General features: G+C 47.1%; 1 protein-coding gene across 7 annotated transcripts in view; it reads right to left on the reverse strand.

Moving 5' to 3' along the window:
* Positions 1-21424, reverse strand: part of AP3B2 (adaptor related protein complex 3 subunit beta 2) — a 405963-nt gene that overhangs the window by 217421 nt on the left and 167118 nt on the right. For all 7 annotated transcript variants that reach the window (XM_085644011.1, XM_085644012.1, XM_085644009.1 and 4 more), the window contains exon 5: positions 12715-12875. In XM_085644011.1, coding sequence (XP_085500137.1) covers positions 12715-12875 — 161 coding nt within the window. The remainder of the gene's footprint in view (positions 1-12714; positions 12876-21424) is intronic.

A 21424-nucleotide genomic window follows, 5' to 3' on the forward strand; every position in this document is an offset into this window, starting at 1 on the left:
GGACACTGGTGAAAACAAGTTCCCCAGCTACATCATTTTCGATTGGGAGGGCGCCTCACTGAGGTGCAGCGCTTTTATCGTGCGCATAGACCCGGAGGCCGGACGCGCGTAGAGGTGTGCCGCTAGCTCCTTGCTTGGCTCTACTAGGTTAATCACTGCTGAGCTCCCGATCTATCTGGAAGCCTCGCTGAGCAGCGGAGACCTGACCGTGGAGGGCGACTCGTGGGGGCCTGCTGCCTGTGAAGCGGGCGGGCATGGCTCTCTCCCCAACTCATTCGTGTCATCCTTTGCGGTGAGTGGCTCTGCCTGGGCTCCCAGGGCCTGGGGGCTATGTGCTTGCAGTCCCCGCCTGAGCAGATCTCCGGGGTGAGCTGGGAGGTGGAGGCAGCTGGAATAATGTATGCAACATAAGCAGGTGTGTTGTAAATTGCCTCCACTCAGGAACAGGTGCTCTGCTGCCTGATTTGCTGGATGCATAATTGATTTAGGCTCAGACGAGCAGCAGCATATGCCTGGTGTCAGGAGATACCACGTGCGTATTTAGGGCTGCGGTGCGCTCCTGTCCCGGTGAACCGAGGTATCTGAAGATTGTGGGAGTAAAGGTGGGTTCAAACTTGCGCCTGTAGCTTTGGAACTGTAGAGTGGCAGCCCAACAGTCGAGGAGTAAAGTGCACTGGACAGTGACTCTTAGAGCTACTCTCCACCAGTCACTTTCACCAATTTGACATTGTCAGGGCGCAATCTTCCTATCCTCATATCTCTTAAAACTGCAGCAGCTGGCAAAAATTGGAAGTTAATGCATGTTTGCCCACGGTTCTTTGACCATACCATACACTTAATTATTGTGGTCTTCTCATTCTGCTGTTGACTGCCCAGGGTCAGTTAAGATGGGCAAGTCTGATACAAAGCAAACTAAACTACAATTCGAGAGCAGGCGCCTAACCAGGCATACTGAAAACAAAGGTGACACGGATTCTGAATCTGGCACGAGGGATGGTGGAGGGGATGATCTTCGGACTCTACTTCTTGACATGAAGACTAGCTTGAAAACTATAGATATCAAATTAGACATCCTCACCTCACAGCTGGATCAAGTGAAAAAGCGAGTGGACAATCATGAGACTCGGCTTGACCAGCTTGATAACTACTCCACCGAACTGCATGAATTTCAAACAGACACTAAAGAGCAGCTGTTCCAACTGGACAAGCTTCTGAACGTTACACGGGCCAAGAATGACGATTTAGAAGCCAGGTCCAGAAGGAACAATCTTCGTATAACGGGCATTTCCGAAATGACAGCCATAGATAAAGTGCAAACCTTTGTAGAAGAGCTGCTGCATGACTTGTTCGGTCCTGAACTGTCCGCAATGTTAATTGTGGAGAGAGCTCACCGCACGCTGGGCCCTGGGCCTCCTGTGGGTCAACACTCAGACCTATACTTGCACATATACTAAATTACAGAGACAGGGACACCATTCTAAAGCTCGCCAGAGAAAGAGGGTCCATCAACTACAAAGGAAATAATATTTCCATGTTTCCAGATTTCACCACATTGGTCCAGGCGGCTAGGCCCAAGTTTGTGCCGGTTAAACGTATTCTCAGGCAGACAGAGGTTCCATATGCTCTATTATATCCTGCCAATTTGGAGGGCACGACACACTATTTCACCGACGTCAAATCAGCACTGAAGTTTGCTAAACATGTAGGGGGGAAAAGAAAAACCAAGGGAAGGGAGCTACAGGATCCCAGTCAGACACCAGACTAAGTGATATAGAATAGTTCTGCTGGCTTGGCATGTGTTATTGCTGTTAACAAACGTGCTCTGTCTCTGCATAGTTTTGTTGTTGTTGTTTTTTTAGACACTGTCTGTTAGACTTGCATATACAATTTAATATACTACAGCTGATCCTATGGATGATAAAGCTATTGGCTTGCTTATCTCAACGCGTCCACCCTGTCGTTAGACAGGGGTGTACGCTGGGTAAACCATGCCCCCAGGGAGAACTCCCATCTCTGACCTCCACGCATGAGTCGTGGGACTGTTTTTGAGGGTGTTTCTAGTGCGTAGGAATTATGCACAACCTGTTTGGGGGTTGGTGCGGGTGGGGGTGGGCTCGGTTTGTTTACATTGTTTTAAAGATCAGTGCTGTGAAATGCAGCTGTTATGATATACTAATTACCTTGTGCACAGTTGATGTGTTGTTTCAGAGATCTGGTGCATGTATACTACGGGGATTTTCGTGCCCGGTTAGGACTAGACATAAATGTGACGTATTGGTTCCCACTCATTATCTTGCTACTAAAATAGTATCTAAATGATCTCCTATAATATACTTACCTGGAACATAAGGGGGCTGAACAACTTCCGGAAAACCAGACTACTCCACTCGTATCTAGGTATGCACAGCATAGATATCTGCTTTCTCCAGGAAACTCACTTAAACACCTTTAAGGTTAAATTTCATGGCAAACGTTGGGATCCGATCTAATCTATTCTAATTATGCCAGGGGGGTGTCCATATTGATTAAAAAGGGTATTGGTTGGACCACTGTCGAGTCAATTGCAGACCCTGAGGGCCAGCAAATAATTCTGGCGGGGAGGCTGGGTACTATTACTGTTAATTTGGTGGCAGTCTATGGTCCGAATGTTGACGCACCCAAATTCTTCCATAAGATGTGGGCCCGGATCGCCACTGTGGGTTATGACACTTTGATTTGGGGAGGGGGAGGGGGAATTTCAATGCCCTCATGAATGATGACCTAGACCACAGAGGTGGTTGTCGGAGGCTACATCCTAAGGCAAATACAGCACTCATCACAATTGCCCTAGAGAGTAACATAGTAGACATTTGGAGGATGTGGCACCCAGATAAACTTGAGGACGCCTGCATAGCAACTCAACACAATGCCTGGTCGCGCTTATATTTCTGGTTGGTATCCCGCAATTTTGCGGCCTGGACCACAGGAGTGCAACATCTACCCAAAACACTTTCAGATCATGCACCTGTTCTCCTTCAGTTGGACATGCCAGATGGCCCCAGACGCATGTTTAGTTGGAGGTTACCCACACATGCTCTTACCGACATGGTGTTTTGAGAAGACATTAGGGGAGACATAATTTTTTCGATACCAATACGACATCTGTCCAGACGCAAGCCACATTGTGGGAAGCCTTCAAAAAGGTGATACGTGGGAAGTGTATAGCCAGGCAGGCCGGGGTGCTGAAGTCTATACGAGGCTCTCTGAGTAAGCTCGAGTTGGACATTAGAGGCCTTGAGCTTAAATACTTTAAATCAGAAGACTTCAGGTTGTTGGGCGACATCAGGAATAAGATTTCTGAGTTTGAAGAGGTAGGCACAGAGGGAGGTCAATTTTTTAGGGAAGTACGCCCAAGCTAAGAAATATGGAGAAGGGGACAGGCCAGGTAGGACACTTGCCAATCTCCTGCGTCCACCTGGTAGGGATAGATACATTACTGAAATACAGGATGCCGAAATGGGGCTGGTGCGGGTAACTCAGGGTATAATGGATCAGTTTACAAACTTCTATGCCTCTCTGAACACATCCACCTCGAGCACATCTCCGGAAGACATTCAGGGATATCTTGACTCTCTTGATTTACTTTGGCAGGGCAGGGCGCATAGCGCCTTTCTAGATGAGCCTTTCACCAGGGAGGACATTGTTCAAGTCATTAATGGCCTGCCCTCTGGAAAGGCTCCTGGCTCGGATGGCCTCACGGTGTCATTCTATAAATGTTACACTGAACAGCTGTTGCCCCAACTACAATTGCTATATCAGGAGGCACTGGTGTTTTTGCCCCCACAATGAGAGAGGGCATAATTCTCACCCTACTTATGCCAGGCAAATCGCCCAGTAAACTAGACTCCTATAGGCCCTTGTCGTTGATCAATAAAGACACAAAGATATATGCAAAGCTCCTGGCATCTCGGATACAACCCCTATTACCCCTGATTGCTTGCGCGATCAATCTGGTTTTATACACTGCCCATAACCTCTGCACCTTTTTTACTGTTTTACATTAACTAGATCCTAACTATAAGGCCTTTGCGGCTCTCTTGGATGCGACCAAGGCTTTTGATTTTCTAGAGTGGTCCTTCCATTTCACTATCCTGACTTGGTTAGGTTTCATCCCATTATTTATTATTCAAATAAAATTGCTATATACTCATCCAACTGCTAGGCTCCATCTTAACGGTGTAATATCAGCTCCGTTTGCAATTAAACGCGATACAAGACAGGGTTGTCCCCTTTATTGTTTGCTATAGCCATGGAGCCTCTGGCTGCGCGTCGTAGGCAGCACCATGTCGCTAGGGGGCTGGGGTTCTCCACCAGGGGGCTCATTATCTCATTGTATGCGAACGACATTACCCCATATGTCAACAACCCAGAGGAGAATCTAGAGACAGTGCTGCGCGAGCTGCTTCGTTTTGGTGGACTATCAGGTGTAGAAATAAATTGCACAAAGTAGGTCCTCTTCCCACTCACTAAGGATACTACTCATTTTCCATTAGAATTTCCTCTTGGCTGGGGGCAGGGCCCTGTCCGATATCTGGGCATTTGGCTCTCCACTGATCTACAGGAGCTGTGGGCAGCTAACTATGGGATAGCTACCGCCTGGCTGGAAAGCAAGGTACAAACTTGGGCGCGACTGCCACTCTCCATGGCTGGTAGAGTTGCCATTGCCAAGATGGTTGTTCTGCCCAAATTTTTATATATATTTGTTAATCTACCCTTTATTCTAATTAAAGCCTTTTTTGACACCTTGAGGTCCTTGATGACATCGCTGGTGTGGGCGGGCAAACAGGCATGTATCTCATGGGAGTTGTTGACTCTCCCGCTGACACATGGGGGCATGGGGGCTCCGGATCTCCAGCTGTACGCTTAGTGTGCTCAAGCCCAGTTCCTGTACTTCTGGATACTCCCGGTGCCATTCCAGCCACATGTTGCGGTGGTGATGGACAGAGTGGCTCCAGCTCTTCTCTCAGTGGTGGTTTATCATAAATACAGGAGACCAACTGCTGAGATAGATACTGTAGAATCACTGCGCTGGAGCTGGGAGGGCTTTAGGAAAAGGGCCAACCTCGATGATCTATACGCCCCATCCATGCAGCTGGCCTATCATCCACATATTCCTCCCTTGGGTGATAAAGGTGTGGTGGATCGGGCACACAGACTAGGTCTTCATACTTTCGCAGATTTGTTACCAAAGGGTAATATTGGATCCTTGCCGGTCGAGGCAGAGGGGGTAAGATCAAACTTTGCCGACCTTTTCCTACAACACAGCGTACAGGCTGCATGCAAACAGAACAACAAGACCTTTCCCAACTCTCTGCCCACACTGCTCATGCTTGAGCAAATACTAACATGCCCAACCCAGCGTAAGCTTATTACACACATATATAACGGTATGCAGACTACCCATCCAGTGGTCCTGCCCAAAGCACTAGCTGGTTGGAACGAAGACCTGAGTCCCCCAGTAGACATGGAACAATGGAAATACTGTTGTGGCCAGCTACGCATGATATCCCCAACTACAAATTACGGTTGCTTCATTTTAAATTCTTGCATAGATTTTATTGCACCCCTGTGCAGCTATTTCGGATGGGGCTTTATTTGGACTCCAACTGTTCGAAGTGTGGGGCTGCCCCGCGACCTTTTTAGACCTGGCTTGGACCTGCCCGGTCATAGCGACATACTTGGTTGCTGTTTTCGCCATAGTGGGAGACATTTTGGGCACGTTGGTCGAGCCCAATCCCCGGCTAGGCACACTGGGGTACGTTAAAGATGCTCCAGCCAATGTTCGCCGTCTGCTTGCTATGCTCCTCCTGATGGTAAAGCACAGAGTAGCTATACATTGGGGCACACCTGTAACTCCATCAGTTAAAAACTGGTTACAAGACATCACCTTTTGTCACAATCAACTGTCATTATTTTGGGAGCAAATGCCCACTGCCTCTGGACCAAACGACATCTGGGAGCCATTGCTGGCGTGATTCCGTAATAATGCTACAGAGGACGAGGCTGGACGCAGCTAACCCCACTAACACTATATCAGAGCAGAATGGCATGCATGTTCATCTCCAAATGGCTGGGGGTACGTTGCTTACATATACACATTGTAATATGCTGTACTGTGTAAATAGGTACTCAGTAATTGAATTGCTCTATAATTGCAGAAATGGTAAACTAACGTCAAGCACTGACTAGTTGTTTTAATGTGGTGTTGCTGTGAGGTATTGTCTATCTATTACGCCATTTTGATGCCGTACATTGATATGTATGTTTGTTATTATGGCAAATCAGTGTTGGATTTACCAATACATGCACCCAGAGAGCACCTTAGTGGTGCCCCCTGGAAACCTACCAACCTCTGGTGTCCTTGCTGACTGGTTTCTGTCAGCCTGCCACCCAAGACATTGCTGCAACCTCCAAAGGTGAAAGCCTTTGCTCACAGGAGACCCAGAAGAAAAGTTTGTCTGGGAAGAGAGTGTAACACCCCCTCCCACAGGATGACCTACTGATTAGCCTCCTTAGGCTGGCGAGCTTCAAAGAAGCTGCCACCTTTGGATTGTGAATCTGGCTCCCCTCACATGAGAGGAAGCCACCCCCTATCCAGAGCCCCTTTGGCATCTGGAGAGGGGAGAAAATTAGCTAGTCAGGTAGGTGTGCCACCTCCAGGCTAGTACCACTCCTAAGGTCAGCTACTGTGAGGTGGATACGATTTTTCAGAGGTAGACATGTTTGTGATGGCATACTTAGTAATTCGGGGACAGGATTATGCCCAATTCCCACAGGAAGTGGTCATATAGGGGTTGTAGTTACCCCAAGGTCAGTAGCCATTTAGCTACTACCCTACACTTCCCTAACGCCCCTAAATTAGAGGAGCACCTAGCACCAGAGAAGCAGATCCTGATGACCCAAGAAGAGAGGACACTGAAGAGAAGCAGAAGCAGAGAGGAGAGATGAAGCAGCTGACCTGGTACCAACCCTGCCAGCTTGTTTGGCACAGTTTTCGACGAGGGATTCAAAGTGAACTCGTCCTGCAGCTGTTGACTCTAGAAATGTGAGAGGACTGCCTTTCTTCGAAAAAGACTAAAGACCTCCCAAGAACAGTGGACCTGTTCTGAAGAAACTCCAAAACAGAAGAGTCTGAGGCATTCGGTATCGCCAAAACCCAACACATGTCGCCTCTTCGAGTTGAAGGGGGCCACCTATGTCACTAAGATCCCCCAGCTCTCGAGTCCATCGTGGTTGCACCCCTGCTGGATTCCCCGTCGTCGCCTGCAGCCTCTGCACACTGACTCCCCTTTATTGTGACTGCTCCAGTTAAGAAAAACCCGACGTCTAAGGACACTTCAATACCGGTTTGCAGACCTTGTTCTTCCATTCCATAGGATAACATTGCAGAATTCAGAAATTGCACTGTGTTCACTTTTTTAAGTAAAAAGAGTTTATATTTTAAAAAAATACGCACCTGAACGATTTTTCTCTGATGTCTAAACATATATAAAAGTACTTGGTATTTTTATAAATAGGTGTGGATCTCTTTCTTGAGTCATAGGGGAACCTCTCAGATTCTTGATACATCACATAAAGAGCCAGCTTTCTACAATGGTGGTGCATCTGTGGGATAAAAGACGTGACTTTTGCTACACCACTTGGTTGATAAGTGATTCTACTAAAGAATCTGAACTTGTCTTTAGGTAAAAACTTTTTTTCCAATTTTCAATTCTTCTAAATTGTTTAAAATAGCTGTTAGGGCCTCGGCCAAGTTCCCCAGTAAAACTGTTTAGAATTTATTTTAAGTATTTTGAATAAGTTAGGCCTTATAGAGAGAGAACTTAGCATTTGTTGTCACTTTTAAGAGGTCCCAACTAAATTAAAACAATGGCTTTTGTAGCAGGTTCTGCCCAGGAGCTCAATCTGGAGCCCTACAAGAACCTTAAGTTGGACATACTTGAGACGCTCTGCAAGGCCGCCTTGAATCTTTACCATGAGGCCTGGACCCACAAAAGCACATCTGCAAAAGTTGCTTACAGAAAATGCTGGGATCATGGCTGAGGAAGAAACACCCATTGGAGAAGGGGAGGTAGATGCTGAAGTGCATAAGTAGATGATGATTCCAGCAGCAATCAAACAGAAAGCAATACCACTGGGGGCACTCCTAGTAGTGCCTCAGAACAGATAGCTACTGAGGATGCATATCTTCAGAAACTAGCCAGAATAGTACCACTAGAGGCTAAACTCTTGGCTATAGAAAAGGAGAGGATTGAGATAGGCCCAGCACCTATCTCTGGTGGAAGCAAAATTAGAACTAAGGAAGAAGATTTTGACCCTAAAATCCCCAAAGGGATTGGTCCCAAAATACTCAAAGTGACGATATCACCAAATGGTTTACAGCCTCTGAGAGGGTCTGTAAAATGAGACAGCTGAACAAGATGTATTGGGGCTCTCTTCTTTGGGAGCTGTTTTCAGGAAAGTGTAGGAATGGGTTCTTGACAATGTATGAGATAGATTCACAGTCCTATGACCTCATGAAGGATATCCTGATTGAGGGCTTTGGACACACCAGTAATTCACAGAATCAGGTCCAGGGAGACTCAGAAAACACAGGGTTTACTTTGCAGACTTTTCAGTGAAAACACTAGGTGGTTGGTTAAAAGGTAGCAATGTGCATGATTATGATGGGCTTTATCATTTAATTATGAAAGAGCATCTGTTCAGTAATTGTGTTCATGAGACGTTGCATCAATACCTAGTGGAACTGGGGCCAGTCTCTCACCAAGATTTGGGGAGGAAGGCTGATCATTGGGTAAAAACAAGACTGTCCAAAACTAGGCATGTTGGGGGTGACCAAAAGAAAGAGGACAAAAAGCAAAAAGCAACCCCCCACAAGAGAAATAGGTGGACCACTCCGAAGACAAAGATAAAAGTAAGGCTTCCTCTGTGGGGCCCCCAAAAAAGCTGTTCAGGAGGGTGGGGCTGAGACGCCTCACAAAACAAAACAAAACAAGGCTTGGTGCCTTAACTATAAACAGACAGGTCACCCAGCCAAGGACCCTTCCCATCCTAAAAAACAAACCCACTAGTGTACCTCCATGGGTTACCAGCGTAGCCTTTGAGGGTGAGTCTGTTGGAATGAAAATGTTTCCGTTACCTTTCATGCGCATTATTCTATGTAAGTTAGCATTCGCGGGACCATTTTATGTTTGGCCGCCATTTTGAACCATGATCGAAGCTAATGTCTGTCTCTCTGAAAAACGGTTTCTGGTGAGTTTAATTTCTCCAAGGCCTTGCTTTCCTAATAAATACACTGTTCTTATTAGCACATATTTTTCCCACTATATAGAGGCCTTTTCCCACTAGTCTAGTGGCAAGCACAGACAGAGTGACCTTGGGTAGGAGATAGGGTGTGCCTGGCCTCCAAGTCGAAACCTATCCTACTATACTTCTTTGTTTAGCTGCATCTGCCTGGAAAATTCCATCATGGGCGTGCCTTCATTGGTTCTGAATTGTACATAATGTATCTCCATGTTTGCTGAAGTCAGTCCCTCTGCAGCACTCCTAAGAGACTGGGCAGACCGGGCTCGGCTCGAGTGTATCTGAATAAACATACATTGGTTTGTATTCTCTACTGTCTGACGACTCTTCATTTGGTAAGGAAGGCTGAGAGGTGGTCGTGAGTGACCCGGGTGACCCTAAGCGGGCAACTTCCTTCAAGTCCTCAGATGAGGAAGTCCTTCCAACTTTCAACTAAAAAGTGGGACTAAAAGGTGATTTTGAGATTCCAGAGGGGAGCAGACACTTCCACCTCCCACTGGTGAATGGGATTCCAACCACTGCCCTGAGATATGCCTATGCCAGTCACACTGTTGTGCATGAGAGGTTGATACTTTCAAACCACTATATCCCAGATAAAAATAAAATAGTAAGGGCTAGCACAGGAGAGGTTACTGTTAGGCCAGTGGCTTTAATACCCATAAATATAGCTGGGTCCCTTAGTTGGAGAAAGGTGGTAGTTAGTTCAGACCTTCCCCTTGAGTGTTACTTTGTATAAGACCAGCCAGAGGTTGGTCTGAACCACAAAGAGGTACTGGTCCAGTGCCAGTCCTCACCCAAGGATTCTGGGGGGGGCTGAACCTACAGCTAGTGCAAGTACAAAAGAAAAGGAAACAAGAGAAAGTGTAGGATTGGTGGCCAACTTTTACCTAAGGTTCTAGTGAGCCAAGGAGATTCTACACCAGTAGGGGAGAACCCTAACGTTGGCACTGGGCCAGCCCCACCTGACTCACAAGTAGTCCTGACTAGTCAGGCAAATGTTAAGCCAGAGTTGGTGGCTCCCCAGCAGCAAACTGAAGAGAGAGTGGAAGGAGTGTGTTTGCCACAGGATGGTGTAACCCCACACTCTAAAACAGCAGGCAGGAAACCAGAACTCAGAGACATCTGTGAGTTAGCACCTTCAACTGTCAGTGAAGAGCTTAAGGTGTTGTTCTGGGCACTGACAGCTGTCAGTGGCCTCTGCTGTGTGTTAGCCTTTATGGCTGCACTATTCTTGGCATGGTGGTCAGACCCTATGTCAAATAGCAAGTTAGGTCCCCTGACCTTGTTGGCCATGGTGGGGTTAATCAAGTTGTGAGTAACCTCTTTGGGTAAGTTGGGGGCTGCCCTGGTTAGCAGAGGTAGACACCTCTGATCCCAAAACCAAGAGAATGTGCGAGGACACTAAAGAAGTAGACAAAGGACATTTTAAATTGGGTCCTAAAACTGCTGATGTAGGTCAACTTCCCAGAGGGAATTACCTATACAGGAGGATGTACAGCAGAGTAGAACCTGCAACAAACCAGCCTGTTTCCTTACTCTTCCTCGCCTGACAGACTAGGAAGATTCTCCCAGGTTTGGCGGAGTCTCATGGCTTGTGGGATGGGGTGGGTTCGGGGGGTGGGGTGGTGCTTGTATAGGAAACTGGGTTTTGGTTGCAGTACCACTCCAATGCCTAGGGACACCTCTGCACCAGTCACCCCTGGGCCTTGAAGAAGAGAACCAATGGTGTCCAACCGTCCCCGAGCATTGCAAGGTTTGAGCCCACTGGCTGGCTTCCTAGCCAGGGCCTGCCATTTTTTTTTAAAGTGACTGATACCCATCGAAACGCATTAGGCTCCCGATGCTGATCTACACCTTCCACCTGGCCGCCCTCGTGCCGCTGGTGGTGTACTGCTGGTGATGCCTTGGACCTTGCCCACCACTCACCTTAACTACTGGAAATTGGTCCTGTAAGTCGATATACTGTACCCGTTTGCAGAGCTTGTTCTACCTTCCATATGATAACATTGTAGAACTCAGAAATTGCACTGTGCTCACTGTTTAAAGTGAAAAGAATTTATATTTAAAAACATACTTACCTGAACGTTTGTCTCTGATGGCTAAACATATATAAAGGTACTTGCTATTTTTATAAATTGGTGTGGATCTCTTTCTTGAGTCGTGATGTCATTTATTAACCGCTGTGTGTATTTGCAAATGTCTTGCACTCATCTGTGTTAAGCCTTAGGCTGCTCGACCACACGACCCAGTGATAGAGCCCTTTGGGACTGCATAGCAAGCCCACTCATAAGAGAATCCCTGGGCTCTTCACAAGTTACATCAGATTCTTGATATATCACATAAAGAGCGAGCTACCTACATACACCATTGTCATGTAGTGTCACAGTACCCAGAAATACCATCAGTGCATGTTTAATATCAATAGTTACTCTTCTTTGGAAAGTCAACAGTAAGTTTTCTGCTCAATGGTTCGAAAGTGACAGAACTCTTGAGCTTGGTAATTATTGCCAATGTCAAAGCACTAGAGTGTACCAATTGTCAAGAGCATGACACTACAATAAAGCATGCTCATTGTCTATAGTGGCTTTGGACTAGAGTGTACTTCTTGATTAGAGAGAAGCACAGCACTACAGCAGGCTGATCATTTAGAGAATGATACAACACTAAAGTGACTCAGCGCGAGGATGTGTCTACAAACACTGCACTAGTATTTCTTAAAATACACAAAGCGCTACTGCACTATGATAGGTTACATTTCTAGATGATGCACTGACATGCACTAATAGTCTTCAGTGATACCGTCCTACATGTGCTCATCAGCATAAAGGTTGGGGAGGGGAGCTGAAAAGGGCTAAGCAAATCAATGAACAAATCATTAATGCTCTATCCAATTTGGCTTGGGAGACCAGATATAGGAACTGGGAAACTAAACCTTTGTCTTTTCATTGGTAAGGCTGACAAAAAACGAACAGGTGAAACAATGTACAGGGAGATAAAGGAATCAGGTTGGGAGAATGTATACGGTCCCAGAGGCAACAGAAAGACTGCTCAACCTCCCTGCCATCACACAAAGTTAGACTCCATTTCACTGGCTACTGAGAGGTAGCAGAGAGTTTACTCTTGAAATAAGGCATAGCTCCATCAGAAGATACAGGGAGATATCTGCAGGGATACACTATCCAGTGACGCCAACTCCCACATCCCCTTTTTGACTGCCCATCTGCTCTGGATATTCAAAGGTCTATTATCAGTTAGAACTCCATGGGACTTGACGCTGTCTCAACTGTTGGCTTTCCCCACTTGCATGGCGCAGCACGAACTGGAGACCAGTCTGCTGCTGTAACTCAGTTCGATGTGGTGCACCGCTCTTACCTGTAAAGCTTTGGAATAGCATGTGCAGCTGTCTTGCGCACATAAGGAGACATGTCTGAAGCAGCCTCCTTTATGGCCAGCATCATTATGGGCACGATGATGGGCACACGGATGCTGGATAGCACACGCAAGGCACTGGCCCGGATCAGCTGGTTTGGATCCTGTGGAAGAAGGAAAGAGAGATCAATTCCATTGCCTCTGCCATATAGGGATGCTTCAGTTCAGATGGGGACTCTAGAAGAGTATTGACAGAGGAGGGTGGAAACATAAAACTGCCTGACACCAGAATTAGAATTATTATTAGTTTTCTGCTCATTTCAAATGTAAGCATGCATGCAATGTTCTTTTTTTACCTAATTCACTGTAACTTCTAGGGCATTACATGTATGCAGGCCCAGAGTAATGTAGGTCCAGCCCTATGACATATTTTCAGAATAGCCATTAATTATGTAAATGATTTCTATTTAGACATAGGGAATGTATGTTTATCCTAAGTGAATATTCTGAAAATCTGAGATTCATCTGGCCTTGTACACTCGTACATTGTACACTCCCGAGCAAGAGAATAAATGCAAGCATTTTTGGATATACTAGGATGGCTACAAAACCTTACAAATGTATCACTTGCATAACCTCAGTAAAAGTTATGTTCTGGAAGCTGGCTTTCACAGTTACTATTTCTCACTTTTCCTATCTCAAAATTAAAGGGGAACACACCCGGGCTACTTACTGTCATGAAGGAACAACATTGTTACTAACAGGTTATCTGAGTTTTCTGTTGGTTTTTGATGAAACATATGTTCCACTACTAACTGCTCAAATAGTCCCTAATTGGCTGAATGTTGTGCCTAAGAGGATGGAACACATATTTTCTTTTCTCTTTCCCATGATCACATACGTCTGTCTCCTTGATCATGGGGTAGTAGCTAATCAGTGGATGAACACCGCGTTGCTTTAGTTAGGCGGTAAAAAGCACTCAGGTTCTCATTGCAGGGCCTCGAACTTTGACCTCTATACTTAGGGACCTACCTAGTTCGATCTAAGGTTAAGAATCACAACATCTGGATTTAGAAAGACCTTGGCCATAGCAAATTCTTGCCACCTTCTGTTTAAGGCCTTGAGAATTCTTGTCCTGATCCCTGAATCTGTGAATCTATTAGTTAGAACCCTATTATTATCGTACATGCTTCAATCTAATCTTGTAAGTACTTTGATCTGGTGATAACCAAGAATTTTCTGAATTGTTTGCAACAGATCCAAAATTGGGCAGTACATTTGGATACAAAAGTGCTTAGAGATCACATATTCCTCTGTTCCTCTGCTGCATCGACTGCCCGTTGGCAGATGAAATTAGCTATTACACTGCCATAAGGCACTGTATGACACAGGCCCGCCATAACTGAACACTCTGTGACATGAACCATATATTTTCTTTAAGCATGCTGTTCTAAGTACCTTTGTTCTATAAATTTAATATGGAAAACTCTCTGTATTCTGATATCTACACCGCTGAGTCACTGGCACCAAAAAGTAGTGTCTGGAATGGGGTGAAATAAGTTTGACGCGTGGGAGTAGTTTTGGACCCCGGAAGGGCAGCCTGCCATTTGTCCACAATCCCAGTACCACGGGGAAGGATTTCAGCTGGGTGTCCTCATTTGCCATCGCCCCGTTTTTTTGACTATTCTATCCACCGCCCCTTGCAGATTGAGATCACCTCCCACAATCAGAGAGCATCGGGAATCCCGGCTATCTCTTTTTTTCACAACCCTGCTCCCTGAAGACCCAACAGAAAGTACAATGATGCCAAACTTAGCTCCTCGTCTTTCCATGTACCCCTCACTGCCGTCCAGCATCCCAGTGGGTCTGATCACGTCTTTGTCACCTGAAATGGCAACCATCTACGGACTAAAATACCTCCCCCACCCCTCGAAAGCCTGCGTGCACCAGTGTATTGTACTTGCTGCTACCCAACACACAATTGTTGCCTATCAAATAGGTTACCTGTAGCAAAGTTAAGTCAGGGGAGTGATGCACCCGGTATATAAAGAAAATCCTGCAGGACCGAGCTGGCAAAATGTCCTTTGCGCCAGACCAGGCGCTCAAGTCACTAGTACTTCATGAATGTATGCCCTAAAGCCCACGTGGCAGCCTGGCACATGTTAGGGACCAACACTCTGATTGCGACCGCAGTGGTAACAGCCTTAGCTCTGGTGGAATGTGCTTTAAGAACATCCAGAGACTGCTTCTTGACCACTATCCAACCACAACACGGTCCACTTCTGCGCAACCTTCCCTTTCTTTACTATGGAAATCCCCACAAAACGTTGAGTCCACAGGACTGTCCTTTGTACAATCAATATAAAACCTAAAAGCCCTTTTGTGTTTCAGCCAATGGAGCCTTTCCTTTTCAGGAGCTGGAAGACAGCTCATCACAAAAGGGAGTCATTGCTTTTAGCAAGAATGCCACCGAGTCCTCAGCACCAACTTGTCTGGAAAAAAGGTGAAATATGGTAGGTGCACGGAAAATGGCTGGAGTTCCCTCATGTAGCAAGCTGATGTAATCCCTAGTCAGGAGATGGAGTGAACAACTTTTCATCTCCGAAGTGCATGCATAAGAAATATCAAAGCAAAGTTTGGGTCCTACTGTAGTATCACAAACGGCTTAGGAGAGAACATGTGCCAAACCTTTGATAACTCTTCACAACAGGTGATTAAAACAGGTATGATTTGGCCGATAAAAGTAGAAAGGCCGCGAGGTCTGACATGACAAATAAGCTTTAATAAGGCCAACTGCAAAGCCTTGCAGGGCCAAAGATAAAGCAAACGAAAGGATGTATGACAGTTTTGCTTGTAAGGGATCAGTCTTACCAGCCACATCAGATCACAAATTTGTCCCAGTGCCTGGCGTAGATAGATTTCGAGGACGGGCGTCTGGCAGCAAGGATGACATCCACTACTTCAGCAAGCAGATCAAGCGCAGTAAGTTGCTGCCTATCACTCCCCACCCATGTACGTGTAGTTTGCACAGATTGAGGTGGGAGACACTGCCTAGTTGTTGTGACAGAAGATCGTTTGAAGTGGTTGCCTAATTGAGACAGATGCTCATGCCCAGAAGTGCCAGGTACCACGCTCTCCAGACCCAGTCCAGGGTGACTAGGATGACATTGGTCCGGTCATTCTTAGTCTTTTTTAGAACCAGGGCCAGGAGAGGCAAGGGCACACATGAGTAAAGTGTTCCATTCCAGCTAAAATGCATCTCCCACCCATGTTTTTGCAAGAACTCCAACTCATAAAACGTTCAATATAGCGAATTCCTGATAGAGCCAAAAGTATTTATCTTGAGTTCTACCCACTATTGGAACATTCCCTAGGGCCACCGCAGGATTTAGACTCAACTAGTGACTTGCCAGATACTGTCTGTTCTGCTCATTCACTTCGGCATTCAAGGGCTGTACCGCAGGTTTCAATTCCACATGGTGGTGGTGCCATTTGTAAGTACCTGTGTCAGCGTCAACTGAAGGATGGCAGGAAGGACTTCAGAGACACACGAATGGCCTACACCCCCAACAGACTGGTATGGAGCCAGGCTTCTGACGGAGATCATTGCCTGATCTACACCTCTTCGGATGAGCTGTCCAGCATGGGTGAATCCATCACCACCATTGGATCTGGGTGGGGAAAGGAGATGGGCCTGCAACTGGACCCTTTAGGGTCAAACAGCTACCACTGCAGATTGTAACCCATCCCCTCCAAGATCTGGGTGATATCTGCCAGATTTCCATGATCCTGGGCCCACTGGAACTTCAAATTCCATCGTGCAGTATGTTTGTGCCACCTGGTGTATCTTACGAAGATGATGCAGGAGGCAAGGAGGCCTAAAAGCTGCTCTCATTGTGATCCAGAACTGAGGCTTAAACATCTGGATCACAGACTTAACGTCCTGTACTCCTTTCTGGCAGAGGGACTGCACTGTGTCCAAGACAGCTCTTCTGAATAGAAGTCTGTAATAAAGAGTCATGCGCAACTTTGGCTCGTTGATAGTAAACCTCTATGAAGGTGAGAACTAAGTGATCGCCGCCATCTCTTTTGTGACCACCCGAGGGAAATTGGGGAAGCCTAAGGTAAGTACTGCAAATTGAAAATGCTTCTTAACTACCAACTACCTTAAACCACAAATATTGTCTGAGGGACTGCAGGTCAGGTGTGTGAAAATATGCATCCTGCAGGACACCATCCGGTTGCCCAGGTCCAGAGCAGACTGGATCGGGGCCAACTTAAGCATTTTGAATTTCGCCTTCTACAGTAAGGTATTCAAAGTTTAAAGGTACATAATAGGTCTGAGATGTCCTTCTTCAGAACCGTGAAATAGCAAGAGTAACAACTTTCTGCTGTTTCTGAGTTGGTACCCTCTCAACAGCACCCTTGGAAAGCGATGCCCGCACCTCTTACAGGATGGACAGGTATTCATCTGAAGTTTGTTATGATGTAGGGGTGCAGAAGGATGATATTTGGCAGTGGAAAAGGCAGGGCATATCCATGTTGAACAAGTTTTCAGACCCATTTGTTGTATGTGATGGAGCACCACTCTGGGGAAAAAACAGTGGATCCTGCCCCCCACTGGAGGGGTGTGTGCCACTCATAATAAACGAAAGTGGTTTGGTGACTGCTGGAATGGGAGAACTGACTTTAATGCTGACCTGTGTACCATCTACCAGAACCATGCCCACAACCACGAAAGGACTGGGGGGGGTCAATGAACTTGTTGCGGAGACCATCTCTGCCTATACACCAGCCCTCTGGAATAGCTTCTGAACTTTTTGAACTGGTGGGGAGACTGTTTTGCAGGGTTCAACAGACCCAAAGAACGTGGTGCACCTCTGATGCAGAGTCCAACTTCTCACCGAAAAGGTGTGACCTATCAAAAACCATATCTGTGAGGGAGGCTTCTACATCACAGGAAAATCCTGTGGAAAGCATCCATGTGTGTCGAAGTACAAAACATGTGCCCACTACTTCAATTGACTCAATTGAGGAATCAGCTTCGTGGCCGGAGACCTCGAAGATGAATGACTGACATTGTGATGCCCCTGTGCCTTCTCTTTAGGGTCAGAGTGCTCTTTTATGTTTGTGCTTGGAGTACAATTTTGACTTACCAGGATTTGGAGCATGAAGTTAACTGCCTATGCAGGAACGCATGAATTTTGGTCTGATGTATTGCCTGTTTTTATGACTAGAAAATATTTTTCTTGCAGGTTCTCCCATTGTTGTGTATATCTGTGTAGTTTTTGCGGACAATAGCTGTCCTTGTTGTTTTTTTTTTTTTTTTTTGAAAAACCTTTATTGACATTTCAATCAATAACAAGTATGGGCCTACAACCCCCCGGGGCCGGCCGCTAGACAATCATAACAATAAAAATCAAATGTGAACACAGGCGGCACCTCGGAGAGCAGAGTCTTCATGCTAGTATAGTCCAGCCAGCGAGCAGCCCAGGTAGGACACCAGGAGAAAAAGAGTTTTTCATTTTATAATGGAACGAAACAGTAGGATCAGGTGCCAGACAATTTCCCAACAGCGATAAGAGGCAGGCAGAATAATAGACGTAATCAATAAACAGCAATCTATGGGATCAATGGCGCAGACACAGGAAATTCAGGATGGGGAAGAATATCATAAACAGTTGCGCCTGCAAGCCCCCGCCCTAACGCCCAGAGAACAGCCCGGAAACTGTGGCACACATGAGAAGGCAACGATTCACAACCAAGGAGGTGTACCACGCTGATCCCAGAAAAGAAAAAACCAAGAAGAAGCGGAGAAGAAAAAGGAGGCCATAGAAAAAGAGATGAAAGACTAAAGAATCCCCTCCCCCAAACCCCCACCCTGCACCTCTGCAAATGAGTACGGCCCCCCCCCCCCAGCAGTGTGCCTGTCGCCCTGGAACTAGACCCGAAATATAGAAGAGACAGGGAAAAAGGAGTAAGAAAAGAACCCCACCAGACGGGGGGGTAGAGAAAGTATAATAAACTGGAGGAGGGCCTTCAAAACATACCCCCGGCTTCTCCCTCCCGCACGGTGAGGTCTCCCCACAGCAAACAATAAGCAGCACCAAAGCGACCATATCAAAGAGAGATGGGGAGCATATATGCACCTAATATGCTAACAGCTATGCCATGAGAGTACGCAACCCCGGAGTCCGCCCGTCTACTGGATGACCACCCCTGAAGGATCAGCCTTATCCTTGACCTCTCTTTGCAATTCTGCACATGCCTACCCCTCGACCCAGCGCCATGTCCAATGTTCCCAGGTATAGAAGTGTCCAGAAACGACCGGGAAGCGACACACACAGATGGGGTGGAAGTCTCTGAGTTCCAACACAGTCCGCATCATGGAGGGACGTCTTTCCCAGTGCTGCCCCAGGATCTGCACTGCACACAAGGTCCAGGAAGGCGGAATCAGTCAAAGCAGACAACTGTTGCTGGAATTGTCCCTGGGTCGCCGGGGGCCGTGCACGGGACGAGGCCACCACCTCCCACTCAGGTCCAATACCTCCGGAACAGATCAAACCCTCAGCCAGCCGATCACACGGTAGCATACTGTCCGGAGTGTCCAGGTGTGCACTAATCGCAGGGGTGGCCGCGACATTGTCCTCCTGTGTGCAGTGTGGGAAGTCCTCGTGTACCTGAGGACAGGCAGGCCGCCACTGTCCCAACACTGATGCCACACCATCGAGCTTACTCCCCAAGACCCCGACGCCACGAACTAAGGAGAAATGAAGGGCACCAAGGGCCTCTAGGAGGTCGCCGTACCCCAGCACAGCTCTCCGCGAGCGCTCCGCCACACTCCCAAAAGTCCCACACTCCCATTCCCGCTGCGGCCCAGCGGACAGGATGGTAGGCTGCATCGCAACAAGATGGCCGCCGGGGAGGCCCGACCCGTGTTGGGGCCGGGACCCAGGGACAAGCGCCTCGAAGTCCACGGCGCTGGAGACCGGGTTCCGGGGGCAGGCAAAAATTTTCCGTTGCGTGGTCACGGGCAACAGTCGTCCCCGCCACGGACCAGCTACCGCGAAAATCCGGGAGCAGCCCGCAAGGATCAGGGCGAGCTACGGGCGGCGTCCGGGCAGCTCACCGTCAAAGGCAGGGGCAATCACCGGAGAATCTGAGAATTGCACCCCCGGGCATGCCCTCGGTCCGCTACGCTTAGCAGTGGGAGCGACCACGGCGAAATGCAGGCCGAGGTTAGCACCGCTCCGGTGGACCGACTCCACCCAGTCGCCGCAGGCCGCTGTTATTGAACTGCCACCCGGCCAAGGCGTCCACTCGAGGTCCAGGCTCCAGGGCTGCACGGGCCGCAAAGTTCAAATGCACATTTCTCCGGCGGTACCGCAGCCAGAAACCTCGGAGTCACACGGTCGGGTGCCACTCTCGTTCACAAACACGATCGCATAGCGCAGACTGAGGATCTCTTGCAGGATATCCGTGCGGGATGCGGAGGTTCACGGAGCCGGGAGTCTACGCTGCCGTCCCGGTCGCCATTTTGGCTCCTCCCCGTCCTTGTTGGTTTTTAATGTGTTTCTCGCTTTTTATATTTCAATAAAATACCAAGTATTGATTGAGCACTTGACCTTTGATAGTGTTGATGTTATGTTCTGGTGATGTAACTAAAATTCGGAGTGTATGTGGTTTGGCTCTGCTTTTAAAGTATACCAAAGGGGAACTCTTTTTTTACCCTGGTCTATTTGGTGCCCTACCCCTTTGGGACTAAGGGGTCCTCTCTGTTTTTGTACCGAACGCCATAAGGAGCAGGACTGACTCCCCGCCTGCGACTATGGAGTGGTACCTATGTGAAGGATGCTTTATCTTCTTGTGTTTCCAGACATACAGCTTCGTCTCCCGGTCTGGTGACATGCGCCTTGTGGGGCATGATTGTACATTTAAGGCACAACTTTGAGCACTAGCCAAAGCACAGACACTAGAAACACACCTTGTGAGGGACAATAGGCGGTTTTCTATAATCAAAGAAAGGTTTGAAACCTGTTGTGTTGGGTGGGGACATAACTCCTTAGCACACTGAAATTAAATTTGAAAGTAGTCGGATGACCGTTAAGATTGGGAGCAGAGCTTCGGAAAGCAAAGAAAGAAAGGAACTGACGTCAACTTGCAGAAGTGGCTCTTAGATGTGCAGAGCTGCACAGTGCCACCCAGCGGCAGAAGGGAGCACTGCTGTAGAAAGTTTTATGGATCCAGAATGGCTTCTATGGAGTATTCTGAGGAGAAGAATCTGCGATTCGAAGTATCAATCAGAAAATAATTTCCATCATCAGACACTGACAGAGAACAAGACAGAGAAATACATAAAAGGAGGAAGTGAAAGGTGGAAAAACAGTGAGACAGAGTGAAAACAGGATCGGAAAAAGAATGTGCAAGAGTGAGATAAAAGAAACAGGGAGTGTAGACTGTTTGGATGAAGGAGGCATGGGGAGGAATCAAGATTAGGCAGCTGTTGGTTTTCAGCAGTCCCAACATTTGCCACAGCAGGCTCCAAAGAAAAACAGCATTTATTCTTATTACAAATTAAGCACTGCTAGAATGCGAGAAGCTGAAATCTACCACTAAAAGCCCTTAGACAGATTGAGAAATTGTAGATGCTCGATAAAATTTGAAAACATTTCTCTTTGCAAAACAACCTTCGTCTTCGGTCATTCTGAGAGGG

Source organism: Triturus cristatus, chromosome 3_1, assembly GCF_964204655.1.
Source record: "Triturus cristatus chromosome 3_1, aTriCri1.1, whole genome shotgun sequence".
Classification (NCBI taxonomy): domain Eukaryota; kingdom Metazoa; phylum Chordata; class Amphibia; order Caudata; family Salamandridae; genus Triturus; species Triturus cristatus.